The sequence below is a fragment of the Typopeltis vanoorti genome, chromosome 8 (assembly GCF_054136105.1).
Source record: "Typopeltis vanoorti isolate ZY-2024b chromosome 8, IOZ_Tvanoo_1.0, whole genome shotgun sequence".
In the NCBI taxonomy this organism is placed as follows: Eukaryota; Metazoa; Arthropoda; class Arachnida; order Uropygi; family Thelyphonidae; genus Typopeltis; species Typopeltis vanoorti.
This window is the reverse complement of record NC_143556.1, coordinates 39,103,246-39,121,645: the sequence shown is the minus strand read 5'-3', so window position 1 is coordinate 39,121,645 and position 18,400 is coordinate 39,103,246. Positions and strand designations below refer to the sequence as shown.

The window sequence follows — 18,400 nt, the reverse complement described above, 5'->3', positions numbered from 1 at the left end:
CAACTTCTTTAAATACTGTTGATATTGGTTATGTTTTTTCCCTTCACATTCCAGAAATGATACTTGATTTCATTAACTAGGAAGATGTGTATCCTGTACTTGGCTCACACTGGTTTAAACTGAAGATTCACACAGATTCAAACTGAACCTGACCCAATGTAAACATTGGGGTTTGTAACTTGTTTACAATCTGGTGATAAGGCTTATAAGTTGGTTATTCATAACTGGATTTTTTAAGAAAATTACAATGTAGACTAATATTAACTAAAATAAATTAATATTGACTAAAATTAATGTTCATTCATTCAGCAAAGCAAATTGCCATTTTCAGGGAACAAAATAATAAAATACATGCATGTAGGCACTACACTAATTAATGAAGATGAAACATATCAACTGAGAGTAGGCAACTGTTTAAATTCCACTTACTTCCATTTTTGTCATGCCCCTCTTCCTCTCTCCAGTCTGTGTGCTCATAGTTGAAGTCTCCCATAATAATTGTTCGTCCTACACTCATTCCACTAATCTGCTGATGCATGGCATCTACATCTTCCTATGGACCCTCTAGTCTATAGCAGTAACCAACAATATATTTTATTCTATTTGCTTCTATACTACACCAAGATAGCCTCAAAGGAATTATTCTCCAGAGATCTAAAATTATCCTTAACTTCTAATTTTTTGGTTGTAGTTCTTTACAACCATCAGCAATACCTTCTGTCCTATTCTCTCTCTCTGTCTTACCTAAAAATACAATACCTTTGCATCTACCCCTGTAACTATGTCATTTTCTGTCAATCAGGGCTCACTGATGCATATAATTTTTGGCCATGTTGAGCTGACAAATGCCAAAAACTCTTCTTCCTTATTTCTGATACCTCTGCCATTCGTATACATGCATTTAACATCCCTTTTTACCCAGACCCACAATTACCTTCGTGTAATGTCATTACAAAACCATTCAAATCTGAAATTTGTGAAATTGCATTCAGCATTGCATAATCATTTCTGTTCACATGCTCGTTTATTAGCCAGGGGTAGCCAGACAATTATGATAGTACCACATGAAAAATTTATGTCATTACTAACTTCCTATCAACAATTTTCGTCCAAATTAATCTGTTACCTGTCAAGATGCCAATGTAAAATGATGTTACAACATAAATCAAAACTCATAAAACAAATAAAAAAAATCTCAATGATATGCACTCACTCACACATACACAGACAAAAATAAATATTAAAATTATTTTAAAGGTTTAAGATTTCAAACAGTTACTAAATAAAAGAAAATAGTGCAACAGGGCACTTCATTTGGTCAAGAGACATTATTGAAGGTTATAACTTTCACATCATTTACAATAAGTAATAAGTGGTTTGAAGGAAAGTAAAAGACTGAAGGAACTATATCTGATTTTTCCAGTTTTTGATTCAAGGTTTGGAGGCCCCGAATACTAAGTCAGGATGTGTAAGGAAGGGGATTAGCATAGATAAACAAATGCATATGTTATTGAAGCTTTGCTATGCATTTATAAATAGCCAAGAAGTAAAATTAAAAGTTTTTACCAACAAACTGTGAAGTTTCTTACAATAAATAGCAAGTAAACATGAGACTACATTTTGAATTTGCTTTATATTATGGAATGATGATATTGTTTTCTTTCTAAATTTGCATTGTATTAGATTTTTAAATTTCTTAGCTAGCTTCTCAAGAGTTTCTAAATTTTTATTACCAGCGTTCTTCAGAATTCAATGGACTCAACGTATGAGGATACTGGACCTCTTCCCAGGTACAGAATCGAAATGAGCGTCTTTTATATTGTGTTTTTCGTTGTGTTTCCTTTCTTCTTCGTGAACATCTTTGTGGCCTTGATTATCATCACTTTCCAGGAACAAGGTGAAAAAGAACTGGAAGAGGGTGATTTAGACAAAAATCAGGTATGCTTCAGTTTAATGGCCTTGCAGTTCTTTGAAAGTTTTTTTTTTTTTTTTCAAATGTATTATTAGTTTCAGACCTCTATGATGTCAAAAGGCTCATCATGGAAAGCCCTCACTTCAGAAAGCTCATTAAACTGCACTTTAAAATTCATTTAGTCTTTCTGCATTCTCCATGTACTCAGGCAATACATTCCAATTATCACCCACTCAGGCAAAAATTCTGATCATCACTCCTTTAGTCACATTTTTCTTATATGACTTCCAAGGATGGTTCAACTTCTGTCTCTCAACTTAATTTCCTAAATCTCCCCTGCCTTAATACCTTAATCATATAATCTTTCCTAATATCAATAGGCTCTGCAGATGACATTTTTACAATGTGCCTTACTTAGTTACTCTTTCCTGAATCCTTTGCAAAATCACTTTATCCTTGTCACTTTATTCTTATCCTTATCACTTTATCTAACATTCCAAATGATATAGCCTTACTTGTTGAACTTTCTTCAGCATTCCATTCACATCAGAAATGCAGCGATCAGATATGTGCATAATGATATAAAGATGGATTGATCAAGGTTTTCTGTTTAAGTAACACAGCTACCTTCGTATCTCTGTTTGCCACTGTTCTTTTCTTCTGCCCCGCTTCCTCCTCCTTATGAAAAAAAAAAAAAATGCATTGTGATCCTTACTACTCTTGCAATATACTCTAATGAACTTTAGCTATCTTTCAACCATTAGCTCCAGATCCTAAATCTCATCTATCACTCAAAGTATTGGTCCACCAATATAGCATAACACTTTAGAACTTCATCTTAGGTTTAGCAGTGTTAAACACAATAGAAGAACAAAATAACTCACATATTTATTTTTTCATATATATTTATTTAATAATATTTTACTGGATTAAAAATTATAGCAGTTAGTGTTTTTGTTCTTTTTTTTTATTTTCTTTTATTATTATTTATTTTTATGTTGCTTCCATCCACAAAAGATCATTTGTAAACCTGTAGTACATTTTGTGCCATGGGTGAGCTAGGAATTTTGTTTTCTATTTTTATCAATTATATATATATATATATATATATATATATTTTTTTTTTCCTTTATTTTTTACATAGTTTGGAAACGCTGCTCTAGAGACCAAACATGAAACTTTTTCAAGCCACTTCAGGCCTCCAGTAAGCAGGGCAATGGTCTCACACCAGAAGTGGTCTTAAAATAACCATCTCCCATGTTTTGGGTAGATTAATTCAGCTTTACCTGTTGAAGTTTTGAAAAGTGCTTTATTGCTTCTGCTGACTCCAATAATAGTCTCACCAACTTATATGGACTTCTGTATAGTAGTCTTCTATATCTGTATAATAGAGTATCTAAATGTCATAATGACTGTAGTGAATGCATTTCTTCAGATCTCCAAAGTGACTACCCCTCTCTATCCATAGAAGTGCAAATTTACAGGCACATAGCACTCTAGCATATGATGATAAAGGATGGAATTCCATTCTCAGGTGAATGGATGAAAGATGCCAGTTCATGTAATGATTTGAATGTAATGTGGAGATTATGTTTATGTAGTACTTTGCCTCTGTCTTTTCCAAATGTGCTATGATTTAGTGAATAGCAATAGTTTAGTTTATGTCTTTTGCATGTTTGAATATGGAAGCATATCATATTTCATCTACCATTGTAGTAAGCTACAACCAATGACTACAAAAATTGTTTCAACCAACGGTTCTAGCCATTGGTTGAAAACTGTGTTGCAAAAATTATCCTCATCAGACCTCCACAGAGAGAAAATTTATTGTGGAAAGTCCCACTGCTACACCCATATCTCATCAAACTGTGCCATAAACTTATTTTCACATTTCTGTACTTAACCCCAATCGCAGGCAATGCATTCCACACATCAAACACTCACCATGCAAAAAACCCTTCTCCTTACTTGACTTGCTCACACCATCCTTATGCAGGTTCCAGAGGTTATTGTTGTTATTATTATTATTATTATTATTAACATTTGACCTCCATGGAGTCAAAGACTCATCTTGGGAGGTACACACTATTGCACACAATGCTCATCCAACTGTGCTTTAAACTGATTCAATTTATCTACATTCACAACACACTCAGGCAATGCATTCCACTCACCAACCACTCTCCATGAGTTCTTGTTCTACCTCTCTCCCATTCAATCAAAATTCTCTTCATGATTTGGTATCAAACCCTTACTAGCTTATATAATCTATCATATCTCCCCTTCATCCCTATCCATGAAGCTCCACAAATTGCACTTCCTCAGTCTTTCTTTCTTCATGCATATTTAAGAGTCTAGTAATCACCTTAGTGTGGACTCTTTGATTATGTGGCTAAGCGATCATGTCTGCTTATAGTGATCTATACATGATCAACTCCTCATATTTCTCTCTGGCTTTGCATCTTCTGCAAACAATTGTATATCCTGATTGAAACCTCTGCCAGTACAGCAATCCCTCGATTAATGCACCCCCAACTAGTGCATCATTTTTTTTTTCGATACCCAAATTTGATTAGTGTGCCTGCATGCATCTTAAAAATAAATGTTACAGATTTTAAAAATTTTCGATCTATACATTTTTTATGGTTAACTATTTTAAAAAATCACTCACCAGAATGAAATAATTTAGTTACTGATTTGAAACATTTTACAAAGTTATTTTTAATGGCATACTACACTATTTCCATGTGCACTATGTTCCATATTTACCACCAAAATTTATGCTGTCTGCTGCTAATTACATAGCATTTTACTCATCATATTTTGTGCAATTGTTTTTCTTACTTTTTTATTTTAAATTATTTTCCTAACCTTTAATCATGAGTAGAAGAATTAGTGAGCAAAAAATAAAAGTGTGAAAATGATTCTAAAAGTAATCTGATTGGAAGAAAACTTGAAATAATAAAGAAAAATGAACAAGGTGAGTCCAGAGAAAAGATAGGTCAAGAACACAAAAATGGTTGAATCAAGTGCTGAATACAAAGAGAAAGGTAAGGCTGCTTCAAGTTCATCATGCATGCACTCGAAATCAAAGTATTATAATGATTGAATTAGAGAGACTTCTTTTTACATGGATCGAAGATTGTAACCAAAAAAGGATCCCGCTGAACACTGGCCTTATTAAATGAAAAGTCTCTTTGTAACATGTAAAGAAAGGGCTATCAATGATGGAAAAGAAGAATTCCACTAACATGGAATTCTTTTTCAGCATTTCAAAAAGAGAAATAATCTACATAATGTTCTAATCACAGGAGAAGCTGCAAGTGCAGATAAGGAGATATCCAGAGATTTTGAATAAAATTGTGTAAGAAGCAGACTATTGTGATCAACAAATATTTAATGTCGATGAAACCGGTCTTTTTTTGGAAGCTAATGCTTTTCTAGCCAAATCAGAGAAATCTCAGCCTGGTTATAAAGTCGCAAAGTCGAATGAAATTACTGCTAGCAATATGCGAGCCATTTGGATGCACATTCTTCCACATTGTGCAAATGATTTTAGAGGCTTTTCAAATGAATCTAAGTTAATTAAATCCCATTCTGAGAAGTTGAATGATTCCAACCTGCTAAATTTAGATGCACAGTGGGAAGATTCTGAAGAATATGAAGAAAATTTAATCACTGACAAGCTCCAAGAGGTTTCACAGAAACAATTTGAAAATAGTTTTCGTACAATCGAAATTTTTAATCAGCAATGCTTAGAGACTGAACCTGGTGAAGAGAGAACCAGTAAAATTTGCAGGCAGAAGAGGCAATAGGGCCATACCGTTAGTTGTATGAAAAAAAGAAACAGAATGCCCCCCCCCCAAAACTACGTTAGCTCAATTCTTTGTTAAGAATCAGAATAAGTTAAGGGGATAATAAATCCCCCATTATTTTAAAGCCAGATACAAAACTCGGAGATCGAAATCTAAGAGTTTCATGCCGAAAACTCTCAATAGATTTCGATCTCTGAGTTTCGTATCCGGTTCTAATATAATGAGGGATTTATTATCCCCTTAACTTAATTTACACTGCCGGAGAAATAGCTTCAAGGCTCTTTATCGTAAGAAACAGAAGAATAAATTTATATTCTGAATATGTTTTATTGTCTTTCAGCTTCATGGTTTTCCTTTAACTGGGCCCTGAGACATACCCTAATTCTTTTATAACAAAAAATTAAGGGTCAGGAAAGAAATCTGAGGAACGAATTATACATTTTTCCATAGGTTATTATATTTGATTAATGTGCCTGTTTTAAAGAACGCATTAGGTGCATTAATCAAGGGATTGCTTTATTATAATCATACATGTTAAACAGCAGTTGCCCTAAAACAGATCCTTGAGCCACATGATAAATTTTACTCTTCCAACACAGACAGGCAATCTCATATCCAACTCTCTATCTATTATCTAATCCTCTGTGTTTCAGTTTAATTATCAACTTGTCATCTGGCAACCTGTTCTTTGCAAAATCTAAATGTACTGTTGTATATGTATCTCCACTGCCTTTATAAACTTATTGAAATATGTAATTTGATTGCTAAAATGCTTCCCTCTAGCAAACCCAAGTTGGGATGCTGCTATTATCAACCCAATTCGTCCTAGTCCTCATCGAACCTCTCCCGTGCCTTAAATACACTTTGAAGAAATCTTTAGTCTTATCACTTTTTTTTGAAGTAGAACAATTTTGTCCTCATTATAATTCTTTGGGACTCATCCCATTGAAAGAATTATTAAACAGGTATTTTAAGGCTGCTGTTAATGTTTACTTACTGGAACATTCCTCCAAAACATATAGTGATGTTTCATAAACCTGCTCAGTCAGTCTCTCCTCTGTCATTTCTACTGCACTCAATCTCTACATGATGTTGCACTTATTTCACTTATGAGGATGAAATACTTTGATGAACTGCTCATTAAATATCTTAAATATGTCCTCTACAGTGGTTACCATTCTACCATTGTCACCAAGTAATATGATCCTCTATAATAATTTTTTCATTATGAACCACATTCCTTGGCCTTCATTGGCTACTTGCTACCTGTATTGCACTTTTGCTTCTTCTTCTTCTTCTCTGCAGCTTGTCCTACTTAAGTGGGGTACCCCACTGTTTCTAGTGAGTCTTCTCCACATCCTCCTGTCTTAAACTGTAACCATATCCAAATTCTTCATCCTCAAGTCTTCCTCCACCAGCTCCCTCCATCTCATCTCCCCCCCCCACACACACACATCCATCTGCATGACCTTTCTTCCCACACACTCGTCCTCCTTCTTCATCACATGACCAAACCATCTCAACCTTGCCTCCTGTATCTTCTCTCCTAAGTTCGTAACTTTCACCGTTCCGCTTACATAGTCATTTCTCATACAATCCTTTCTGGTCACACCGCATATCCACCTAAGCATTCTCATCTCCGCTACCTCCATCCTGCTGATGTTATTTTTCCTCAGGGCCACAGTTTCCATAGCATACATTATAGCTGGTCTCACTGCTGTCCGGTATATTTTGCATTTTAGATCAATTAACACCCTCTTATCGCATAGCACCCCAGCCATCTCTCCATTCCTCCATGCTGTTGTATCCCACATCCCACTTCCTTCTCAGCCTCTCCATCCTCTTTCACTGTTGAACCTAAGTATCTAAAGTCACTGATCTTCCTGATGACATTTCCTTCCAGCTCCAGATCTGTCTCATGGCTACTGTCCACTTTGCAACACATGCACTCTGTCTTACTTCTGCTCAGTCTTATACCTCTCTCTTCCAGTACAGTCTTCCAATTTCCAGTTTAGCTGCTCTTGCACTTTTCATGCAGCTAATCCCATAATGCTGTCTTGTTTCAGATTGCATGCTTAATTTCTTTATTCATCCCTTTCTTACCTGCTGTAAAAGCATATCTTCCCTAGTTGGGGAAAATGCCAACTAGACATCTAAGTGGCAGAGATCTTTCCTTGCCCAGTGAAGCACCACTTTGTTTACTTGGATGCACCTTCCCCTTTCTTCTCACATGCAACATGTGTGATACCCTCAAGAAAATGCCATTCATACTAGGCTCAGAACCTTCCATATTTGAGGGTACAGCTAGTATTAAATCCTTCTGCCACTTACTCTGCCAGTTCACGACTAAAGGGAAACCAAGTATGGTGGTATCCAGGGAGAACTGCCAAGACCACTTATAGACAGGAGACTGAGTTCTCTCCTGTCACTTCCAATTGCATATTCTATTTCTTATCACTTTCTCCCCACATGTAATAAATTACAACTTGGTGAAACATGATTTCTGCTGTGGATCATAAAAAATCTCTTATAGTTAGCAATTCAAAAAAAAACAAAAAAAAAACCAACAAAATTTCAACTAAAAAAATCAAAACAAAAAAGAAAAACACAAATATAAATTCCGCATCCCTAGCCTAAGCAGCAATACAGATTATGTACACTACCACCACTTGCTGTTATCTAAATTGGAATTATTATTCTGAAAAGATTTAAGAGCGAATAGGCTTCACTTCGGCGATGTAACATTATTTAATTAAGGGGATATTAAATCCCACATTTTTTCAAAACCGAATAAGAAACTCAAAGATCGGAATCAAAGAGTTTCATGCTGAATATAGTAAACTATAAAAGTATCGGTGACTACTAGCGTAAGCTAAAGCACGTAGTACAAACTAGGGCAACTCATAGCAAAGGTGGATAAAGATCTGATCACTATTCTTAATATTTCCCATAATGTAAAACCCATCTCCTAGAGGATGTATGATGTTATACATTATGGTGGGAGGTCACTACCCAGACCAATTTCGACCTTTATTGAGGTCTCATCAGTGAGTAAGTAGACCAAATTAATATTAATACCAAGGGTATAGTGAAAAGAACTTATATACTCTGCTATACGAGTTGTCAAAAAGGTGCACCCATTAAATTACTTAAATATAAAGAGCCAATGGGTATAATGACCTCCCATCACACATCCCACATTGTTTCAAAACCGAATAAGAAACTCAAAGATCGGAATCAAAGAGTTTCATGCCGAATATAGTAAACTATAAAAGTATCAGCGACTACTAGCGTAAACTAAAGCACGTAGTACAAAGTACATAGTACAAACTAGGGCAACTTGTAGCAAAGGTGGATAAAGATCTGATCACTATTCTTAGTATTTCCCATAATGTAAAACCCATCTCCTAGGGGATGTATGATGTTATACATTATGGTGGGAGGTCACTACCCAGACCAATTTCGACCTTTATTGAGGTCTCATCAGTGAGTAAGTAGACCAAATTAATATTAATACCAAGGGTATAGCGAAAAGAACTTATATACTCTGCTATACGAGTTGTCAAAAAGGTGCACCCATTAAATTACTTAAATAAAAAGAGCCAGTAGGCTTCACTTGCGTAGTGACCTCCCACCATAATGTATAACATGATACATCTCCTAGGACAGTGATGGCGAACCTATGACATGCGTGTCAGCACTGACAGACTTGCGGGTTTCAGGTGACACACCTTGGATGTTGAAAAATATTGGTATTCTGATGAAGAAACTGCGATAAATCGTGTAAGATCTCTCTCATAATTCTTTGAAAGAATTATATTTTATAGTTAGCCTATTTCTATTTTATTTTGTAACTGGCCTATAAACAACAAGCGTTTTAAGTTTACGTTTTCTTTCTTAATCATTATAATTTCTGCATAGTCATATGATATTATAAAAACTTATAAAAATTATTTTCAATATTATACGATATAAACATATAAATACGTGCTTTATATATTATAAACTTAAAGTTTTCATTTGACGTCCGTGTGAAATTCATTCATGCATGCATTCGAAGTCTCTCGACTGAGTAATACAAGTTCTAAACATATTTAAAACCACTTTAACAGAAAATAGAATTTGCAGCATTAAATATTGAATTTATCTTAGTAAATAATGAAAACATTCTTATAATTGTAATAAATTCAGTAAATTTTGTTAAATAATGCAAATAGTAACAACTTACAATGACGTTACAACATAACCTACTAAATAGCTGCTATTTAGTAGCATCATAGAGAGTAAAACGTAACAAGGTTTCTACGAACGTACTGGTAATAAATCTGGCAACCCTGCTGAAAGAAGTAGTGGTAGTCTTGCATGGTCTGCCACTTAAGTAATTTGAGTTGCTGGTGTATAATTCATTTCCAGTAATTGTTAGTTCTTATTAAATTATTACTGCTTAATTACCGCTGTATATAATTGTGCTCTTTTTTAATTTGTGAACCCTTTTACAATGTCAGCTAGCACTAATAAAAAAACTAAAATTATCACAGAAAGGAAGTGGAAGAAATTTCCAAGATGCCTGGACTGAACAATATGGTGTTATTGGTAGAGGCGATCAAATTATCTGTAAATTGTGTGGCGATATATCTGTGAGTAGAATTTGGAATGTAAGAAGACATTTTGAAACAGCACAAATGGCTCCTAGAAAAAAATTTTGAAGAAAGAATACATATCGCAACATCTAAAACTGGCAGAATCACAATCTTGTCATCCCTCAGAATAGGCAAACTGGCCAAGTAAAGTGAACACTGCTACCCCACCAACCATTTTAATTAAATTTGTTTCAGAACCTTCAAATTTAGTAGCTGCAAGTTACAGTATTTCACATACTATTGTTGAACATGGGAAACCACTTAGTGTTGGTGATTATATTAAAGAAGCTTTCGTAAAGTGTGCACCATTTTTAATTTGAGGACATTCATAATAAGGAAGCTATTGTAAAGCACACGAAAGAGTTACCATTAAGTAGGAATGCTATTAAAGACAGAGTTATATCAATGAATGCTAGTATAGAAAATCGAATACAGCAAGACTTGAACTTATGCCATTGTTTTTCCATTTGTCTCGACAAAACTACAGATATTACGTCATCAGCTCAATTGGCTATTATTGCAAGGTATGTTCACGGTGATTCTATGCACGAGGAATTGATAAAGTTAGAAAATTTACCTCAAAACACAACAGGTAAAGACATATATGACTGTGTTGTTAAAGTGTTCCGTGAGAAACAGTTAGATTTATCAAAAATATTTTCGATTACAACTGATGGCGCGCCTAATATGGTTGGCCGTAATGTCGGTTTTATCAAAGAATTTACAGAATATGTTGGTCATTCCCTGGCTTGTTTCCATTGTATTATACATCAGGAGACACTGTGTGCAAAATCAGGCTTAAAGGATTTGGATGATGTGATGAGAATTGTGACAAAGGTAACTAATTTTATTGCCAGGGCTTTAAACAAACGAGAATTTAATTCACTTTTAAGCGAAGTTGAATCAGTGTACAATGGTCTATTAATATTAATGTACAATAATATTCAATGGTTGAGTTGTGGCCAAGTACGTGAACGGTTTGTTGAATGTTTAAATGAAATTAAATTATATTTAAATATGAAGGGCATGGAGCACGAATTTTGTTGAACGATTCTGCTTGGCTCAGTAAGCTGATGTTTTTCACAGATTTTTCATTGCACCTGAATGAACTTAATATACAATTGCAAGGTTTCGATTGTGCCAAACATAACATCAACAATCTGTTGATATTATGTTTTGCACAATCAAGAGCTTTGAGAATAAACTCAAAATATTTCAACGTGATTTAGAAAGTAACAATTTTAAGTATTTCCCCAAAGTGAAAACTTTTTTAATGAAACCAGCCCCAAAAATCGTGAACAACATATCAACCAATTTATCGAAGTTCTAAAGTCAGTAACTGAGCCGTTTTCTTCTAGATTTAAGTAATTTTGAATGTTGGAACAAACAATCCAATTCATAAAGCATCCTGATGAAACAGAATTCATGTATCTTAAATTAGATGTGATTTTAAATTAAATTAAATTTGAGTGTTGGATTTAAAAGATCTAGAAATGCTAGTCGACTTCCAGTGTAATCCTATCTGGAAAAGAAAGTTTATTGCTGTTAGAAATAAATTAGAAGAACTTGAGCAGGAATGTCTGAATGATACCGCGTGTAAAAATTCAGACTGAAATTCTAAGCGTGTGGAATAGCCTTCCCGAAAACTTTCATGCACTTAAAATCTTTGCTAAAGCTCTACTAACAATTTTCTCTTCTACATACTCTTGTGAAACTATGTTTTCTGCCTTAAATCATATCAAATCAAAAGTGAGAAATAGATTGAGCAAGGTTTTAAGCGCTGCCTGTGTAGCATTAAAATGTACACACCATAGCCCTTCTATAAAGCAACTTTCTACCAGTACTCAGCAACAATTTGATATTGATATAAAATCTATGAATTCATATTATTTCAGTTTATTAAATTAATTTTATAATATGAATTCATTGATTTTATATCAGTGTCCTATTAAATAAATAGCCTAATATGATATGTATAAGTCACCATCTATGATTATGTAGTTTAATTTATAATGCATGTATGCAAGTGGCACATCAACAATGTCAATATTTTAAAAAAAATGATGTTTGACACACCAGGGTAAAAAGGTTCACCATCACTGTCCTAGGAGATGGGTTTTACATTATGGGAAATACTAAGAATAGTGATCACAGCTTTATCCACCTTTGTTACGAGTTGCCCTAGTTTGTGCTATGTACTTTGTACTGCATGCTTTAGCTTATGCTAGTAGTCGCCGATACTTTTATTATTATTATTATTATTATTATTATTATTATTATTATTATTATTATTATTATTAAACAAGACCTCATGGAGTCAAAGACTCATGTAGGAAGTCCTTTTATCTCACACACATCTCATCATACCGTGTCTTAAACACATTCAAACTCTTTGCAGACACCACACTCTCAGGCAAGGCATTCCAATCACTCACAACTCTGCACAAAAAAAACCTGCCTCTCACTCCCCTACTCACACCCTCTTTATACAGTTTCCAGGGATGACCTTTGGTTCTCCCCTGATCTCCCACTATTCGCTGTAGAACTTCTCCACCATTGATCCTATAGCAACCCCTTACCAACTTGTAGGTCTCTATCATATCTCCCCTCTTCCTTCTCTCCACTAGACTTTGCAAATTACATCTTTTCAATCTTTCCTCATATTCGACATTCCAGAGGCCAGAAACTACCTTAGTCAGTCGCCTTTGGACCCTTTCCAACATCTCTTCATCCTTCTGATAACCAGGTGACCAAATCTGGGCACAATAGTCCATGTGTGGCCTAATCAAAGCCTTATACAATGGAACAAGAATCCCCCTACTTCTACACGTCAGTGTCCTCCACATCATTCCCAGAAGTCTTTGTGTTGTCTTCACAATTTTGGCAATGTGTCCCCTAAATTTTAGATTTTATATCAATGTCCTATTAAATAAATAGCCTGATATGATATGTATAAGTTATAGTTTACTATATTCGTCATGAAACTCTTTGATTCCGATCTTTGAGTTTCTTATTCGGTTTTGAAACAATGTGGGATTTAATATCCCTTTAATTAAATAAAATTTTGAAAAGAGCCTCAGCTGGCAACATCAGCACTACTATTTAAATTAAGGGGATATTAAATCCCACATTATTTCAAAGCCGAATAAGAAACTCAAAGATAGAAATCCAAGAGTTTCATGCCGAATATAGCAAACTATAAAAGTTTCGTCAGATTGCAGCGTAAGCTAAAACACATGGTTCAATACCAGGGCAACTCATAGCAAAGGTGTTTAAAGTTCTGATCACTATTCTTAGTATTTCCCATAATGTAAAACACATCTCCTAGGAGATGTATGATGTTATACATTATGCTGGAAGGTCACTACCCAGACTGGTTTTTGACCTTTATTGAGGTCTCATCAGTGAGTAGATAGACCAGATAATACTAAGATTATAGCGAAGAGAACTTATGTACTTTGCTATACAAGTTGTCAAGAAAGGTGCACCAATAAATGCAGTCTGCCGAAACTTTTTTAGTTTGCTATATTCAGCATGAAACTCTTGGATTTCTATCTTTGAGTTTCTTATTTGGCTTTGAAATAATGTGGGATTTAATATCCCCTTAATTTAAATAATTTTACATCACCAAAGTGAAGCCTAGTGGCTCTTTATTTCAGTAATCAGCACTACTATTCATCACATTACATCACAACTGTCACAAGGACACTTGTCATAACTGATTCCATGTCAAAGATTGCATAATCTTTAATCTCTCTGTGTTCTCTGCTTTAGCTCAGAATTTCTTTACCAAACCATCTTGTTGCATTCATTTGCTGTTTCTATTGCTGTCCAATAATCACTTCGATAATCACTTTGACCTCTTCGGCTATCTATGACTAAAGCTTGATTTTCTGTGGTTGAAATACCCTAATATTGAACTCTTAGCGATTTCATTGTCCACAACTTAAATTGGCTTCCCTTCGTTAGTTTAACATCAAATCAGCAAGGATACCAAAGTAATTACCATTAGCAATGACCTAACACGAGTAGTCAGTCTTCTCACTCAAACATCAGACAGTTCCCCCCCCCCCCTTGCAAATATACTGTGGATGTCATTTCTCCTTTTGGTAACTAAGACCACAATCTCATAAATCTGTCCATAAATAACTTTCACAAACAATTCTCAGTCTCCTGGCCTTTGGCATCACTAGGGTGCTAAATGGGATGACCAGCATGATTTCCACTTTTCCTTTCTATGATTTGACTTCTGCTTCTGTTCTCCAAATTGAAATACTTGTTCAGGCTGAATAACAGAAATCATCTTCACAGGAATGAAGGTCTTCATTCTCTATTCCACCCAAAACTCCTAACACTACTCATGCTTAGGTTCTCAATCAAGTGTGCCCATTCAAGTACAAGAAAAAAATGCAACATATCACAACTGGCTCAAGTCCAAATAACACAGCTGTAAAATAAATAAATGTAAATTTGAAAGGGCAAATGCTGCAAACTTTCCTCTTGTCAAAATGGCATTCAAACCTTCTAGTCTTTTGTCATTTCATGTTTCCACCATTTTTGCATCCATAACTATCATTTTTCAGGAAATAACAATGTGTACTAAAATATTAATTATAATAACCTCAATTAATACTTTCCACTATTTCAACAATGTTACATTGCCATCATCAGAGATCACAAAAAAAAAAAAAAAAAAAAAATCGGTGTGGCTGTGTCAGAGCACGCCCAGAGGGGTTTTACATGAATACGCCATGCCAGTGGATTATATATGTGTTGTGAAGTGTAAATAAATGAAAACAAGCTTAATAATCGATTATAATTTTATTTATCATAGGTCTATGCTAAGAGAAGTAAGATTCAAACGGTAGACAAGATACATCCGAGTCACTGGCGAAAGTCAAATCAGTACAAGTGTTACCTAGCTTGGTCGCCGTGGTCTGAACATAAGTGAGATTAAACTCGCATTCCGTAAAGTCCTGCAGTGATTGGTTTTGTGACACATCGACATGGAAGTCACTGGTGATGATGATAGGCGTATGCAGGTCTGGCTCGATACTGGGGATTATTTTCTTTATGCTTTTTGAATATTGTAGCAGGGATCAATAGATACAACATTCTATGCCGACGATGAGGCGTTCAGATGAATGTACACAGCTTTGAGGACAAATTTAGATACATCATTGATTGTTATGTTGTTCAGGCATAAGCTTATGACTGACATCAATGGTAGCGATACATTGACAATCGATGAAGCTGTTGAGCTTCCTGTATATGGCAACTCCACTGGCAGTGCGTTTTGGTGATGACAACGAAGTTGATGTTTGATTGCATTGCTTTTCGATGGCTGTATTCTTACATGCTTTAAGTTCGAAACCTGATACATTCACAGTTGTGGCATCATCCATCCAGGTTTCACTGATGACGAAGTAGTCAGATCTGCTCATAATGGACTCAGTTTCAATATCTTTGGTGTGCTCCACCAAACTCTGTGCATTGATCGCCGAGACAAGTAAGACTCCCCACCGTGAGTTTTTGCCATTGTCATGATCATCATCTACATTTAACATCTGGACGTCCTCTGTGATCGTAGCAGTCGACGATCGCCGACCACAGAAAGTGTCAACTCACTTAACCAGCATCGGCAAGTGGTGTTTCTTCATTTTCTCATAGTCGTCACATATCTTCCTGACAGTGAGTGCTGAATTTCCATAACCATGATAAAATTTATAATCGTCTCTCTTGTTATTCAAATACAGACCATCGATAGAAGTGACTCTGCTCAGTGCAATGTACACCAGTTGATTTTGTTGAGACTTGTCGTACTGAAAGACGACTCGATCAAAAGTGCCTCCTTGCAATTTGTGAATCGTTATGGCACAAGCGGGCTCGCCGAACTCCACTGCTCTTCCATTGTCACCGATCTTCCGAAATCCACATCCATTTCGTTCAGTCCATCTTCCGAAGTGGTGGCATAGTCGCTTACATCATTTACATCCATGGGTTCATGCACCACCGCCGCCGAAGTGCTGGTGCTGTCAACTGCTCGCTGCAATGCTTCCAATTTCTTTTGCTCCCAATACTTCCTTATTCGTTGTTCCGATCCAGACATTGGGATATTATTGGAAAGCTGACGAGCTGCTCTTTCATGTCGTATGCGTTTGGCATATTTCTGGCTGGCTTTCCGGCGAGTATAGGTGGACATTGTGAAATTTCTAAACTTTTTCAACTTTAATCCAATTTTCTTCAACAACACTGTATTGAAATTTAAGAATTATGCGTTAAATCGATAGATCTCAATGGGAGCTGTTGATTGACACTAAAACAAGCGTCATACCACGACAGAATGCGAAGTTATACTGAGTGCAGGGGTGCGCCGGCCATATGTGCATTGTGCCAGATAGTAAAGATGCCAAATATTTGGTATGATATTTTAAATAAAGTGAATTTTGTCAGCAAAATACTGCAGTCTTTATCTATGAATCTCCAACTTGCTTTAGATGCATTGAATGATCTAAATCAATTTTTAAATGATTATAGGCCTGATGAAACTTTCAAAGAAATTGTAGAAAGCTCAAAATTAATTGCAGCAAAATTTGATGCAGAGTCTGTATTTTGTAATAATAGACTACTAAGGTGACGTAAAAAGACAACACAATTTGATTACGAACATGAAAATGAAAATATAGTAGATCCTGAAATTTCATTTATAGTAATTTTTTTTTCTCTGCATAATGGGAAGAAATTTTACACTGTCAGCCATTTATTTCTAATTTTAAAAACATATATATCAGATAACTCAGTATATTTATTTATTTATAAATAAATATACTGAATTTATAAATAGACAACTCAATCACAGTTTATCCAAACTTTACAATTGCTCTTCGGATTCTTTTGTCATTACTGGTATCTGTTGCATCTGCGGAACAGTCCTTTTCTAAACTTAAAATTATTAAAAATTACTTGCGCTTCACAATGTTACAAGACAGACTTTCAAATCTTGCCATTATATCAATAGAGTCAGATATTTTAGATCAACATGATATACATGATATTATTCGAACATTTTAATTAATGAAAACTAGAAAAGTTCAGTTCACAAAGTGATTTTTCTTTCTGTTTAAATATTTATTTAACTATTTCTTTACCCAATAATGTTTAATATGTTCCTATTTTATATACTTGTAAGTTACTATTATTTATTTATTTTATCCGCACGGTTAGCCTAGTGGCTGTGCGCTTTGCAACCATATGACTGGGGAAGGAGTATCCCAGGTTCAATTCCCATCAAAGACATGAGGAATTTGAGGATCTTCCTCAGCCATAGCCAAGTTAGCCGGCCTTGGGCACAGGCAGTAGGGTTTTTTTCTGCCAGTTTATCTGGCGTTTATCAGGCAAACCGGCCTCATGAACACACATGGATCTACAGCCATAAATACTTAACCCCCATGAGGGGGCTCAACTTGCCCCAATAGAGATGGGGTAGAAAAAGGGAGGAAACTCCATACGAATAAATAAATAAATTTACTTTATTTTTTCCAAATTATTTTTGTTGTTTTTGTACCCTTCTTGTATGTATATTCCTTAAATATGTCCTCTACAGTGGTTACCATTCTACCATTTTCACCAAGTAATATGATCCTCTATATATGTCATATGTCAACACTTTCATAGCCAATAGCTATAATCCCCCCAAAATTCAAAAAAATATTAAAACCCTGCAACTACAACCCTCCCCCTTCAGAGCAGAGATTATGCAAGATCTATTCCCAATCCATATATCTGGGGCATATCCAAATAATTGACAAAAATCCAAAGAAAATGCAACCTTACAACCACATAAGTGTCATTGACTGATGAGAGTCTAGAGATAGACGAAATAGAGGTGCTTAATATATTACATAACCTTAATGCTAACACTGCCATTGGGTTAGATGGCATATCGGCCCATGTGTTACGAAAATGTGCAAGAGAATTAGCACCTCCTCCTGGCTGTTTAACACGTTCGCTGCCAACTACAAGTATACTCGTAG

General features: G+C 35.2%; 1 protein-coding gene across 1 annotated transcript in view; it reads left to right on the top strand.

Moving 5' to 3' along the window:
• The window catches only part of LOC150103937 (voltage-dependent calcium channel type A subunit alpha-1-like), a 1,762,795-nt gene that overhangs the window by 739,636 nt on the left and 1,004,759 nt on the right, over nucleotides 1-18,400 (top strand). Inside the window, exon 25 of the mRNA XM_090397103.1 lies at nucleotides 1,737-1,938. Within this exon, the coding sequence (XP_090253229.1) occupies nucleotides 1,737-1,938 (202 nt within the window). The remainder of the gene's footprint in view (nucleotides 1-1,736; nucleotides 1,939-18,400) is intronic.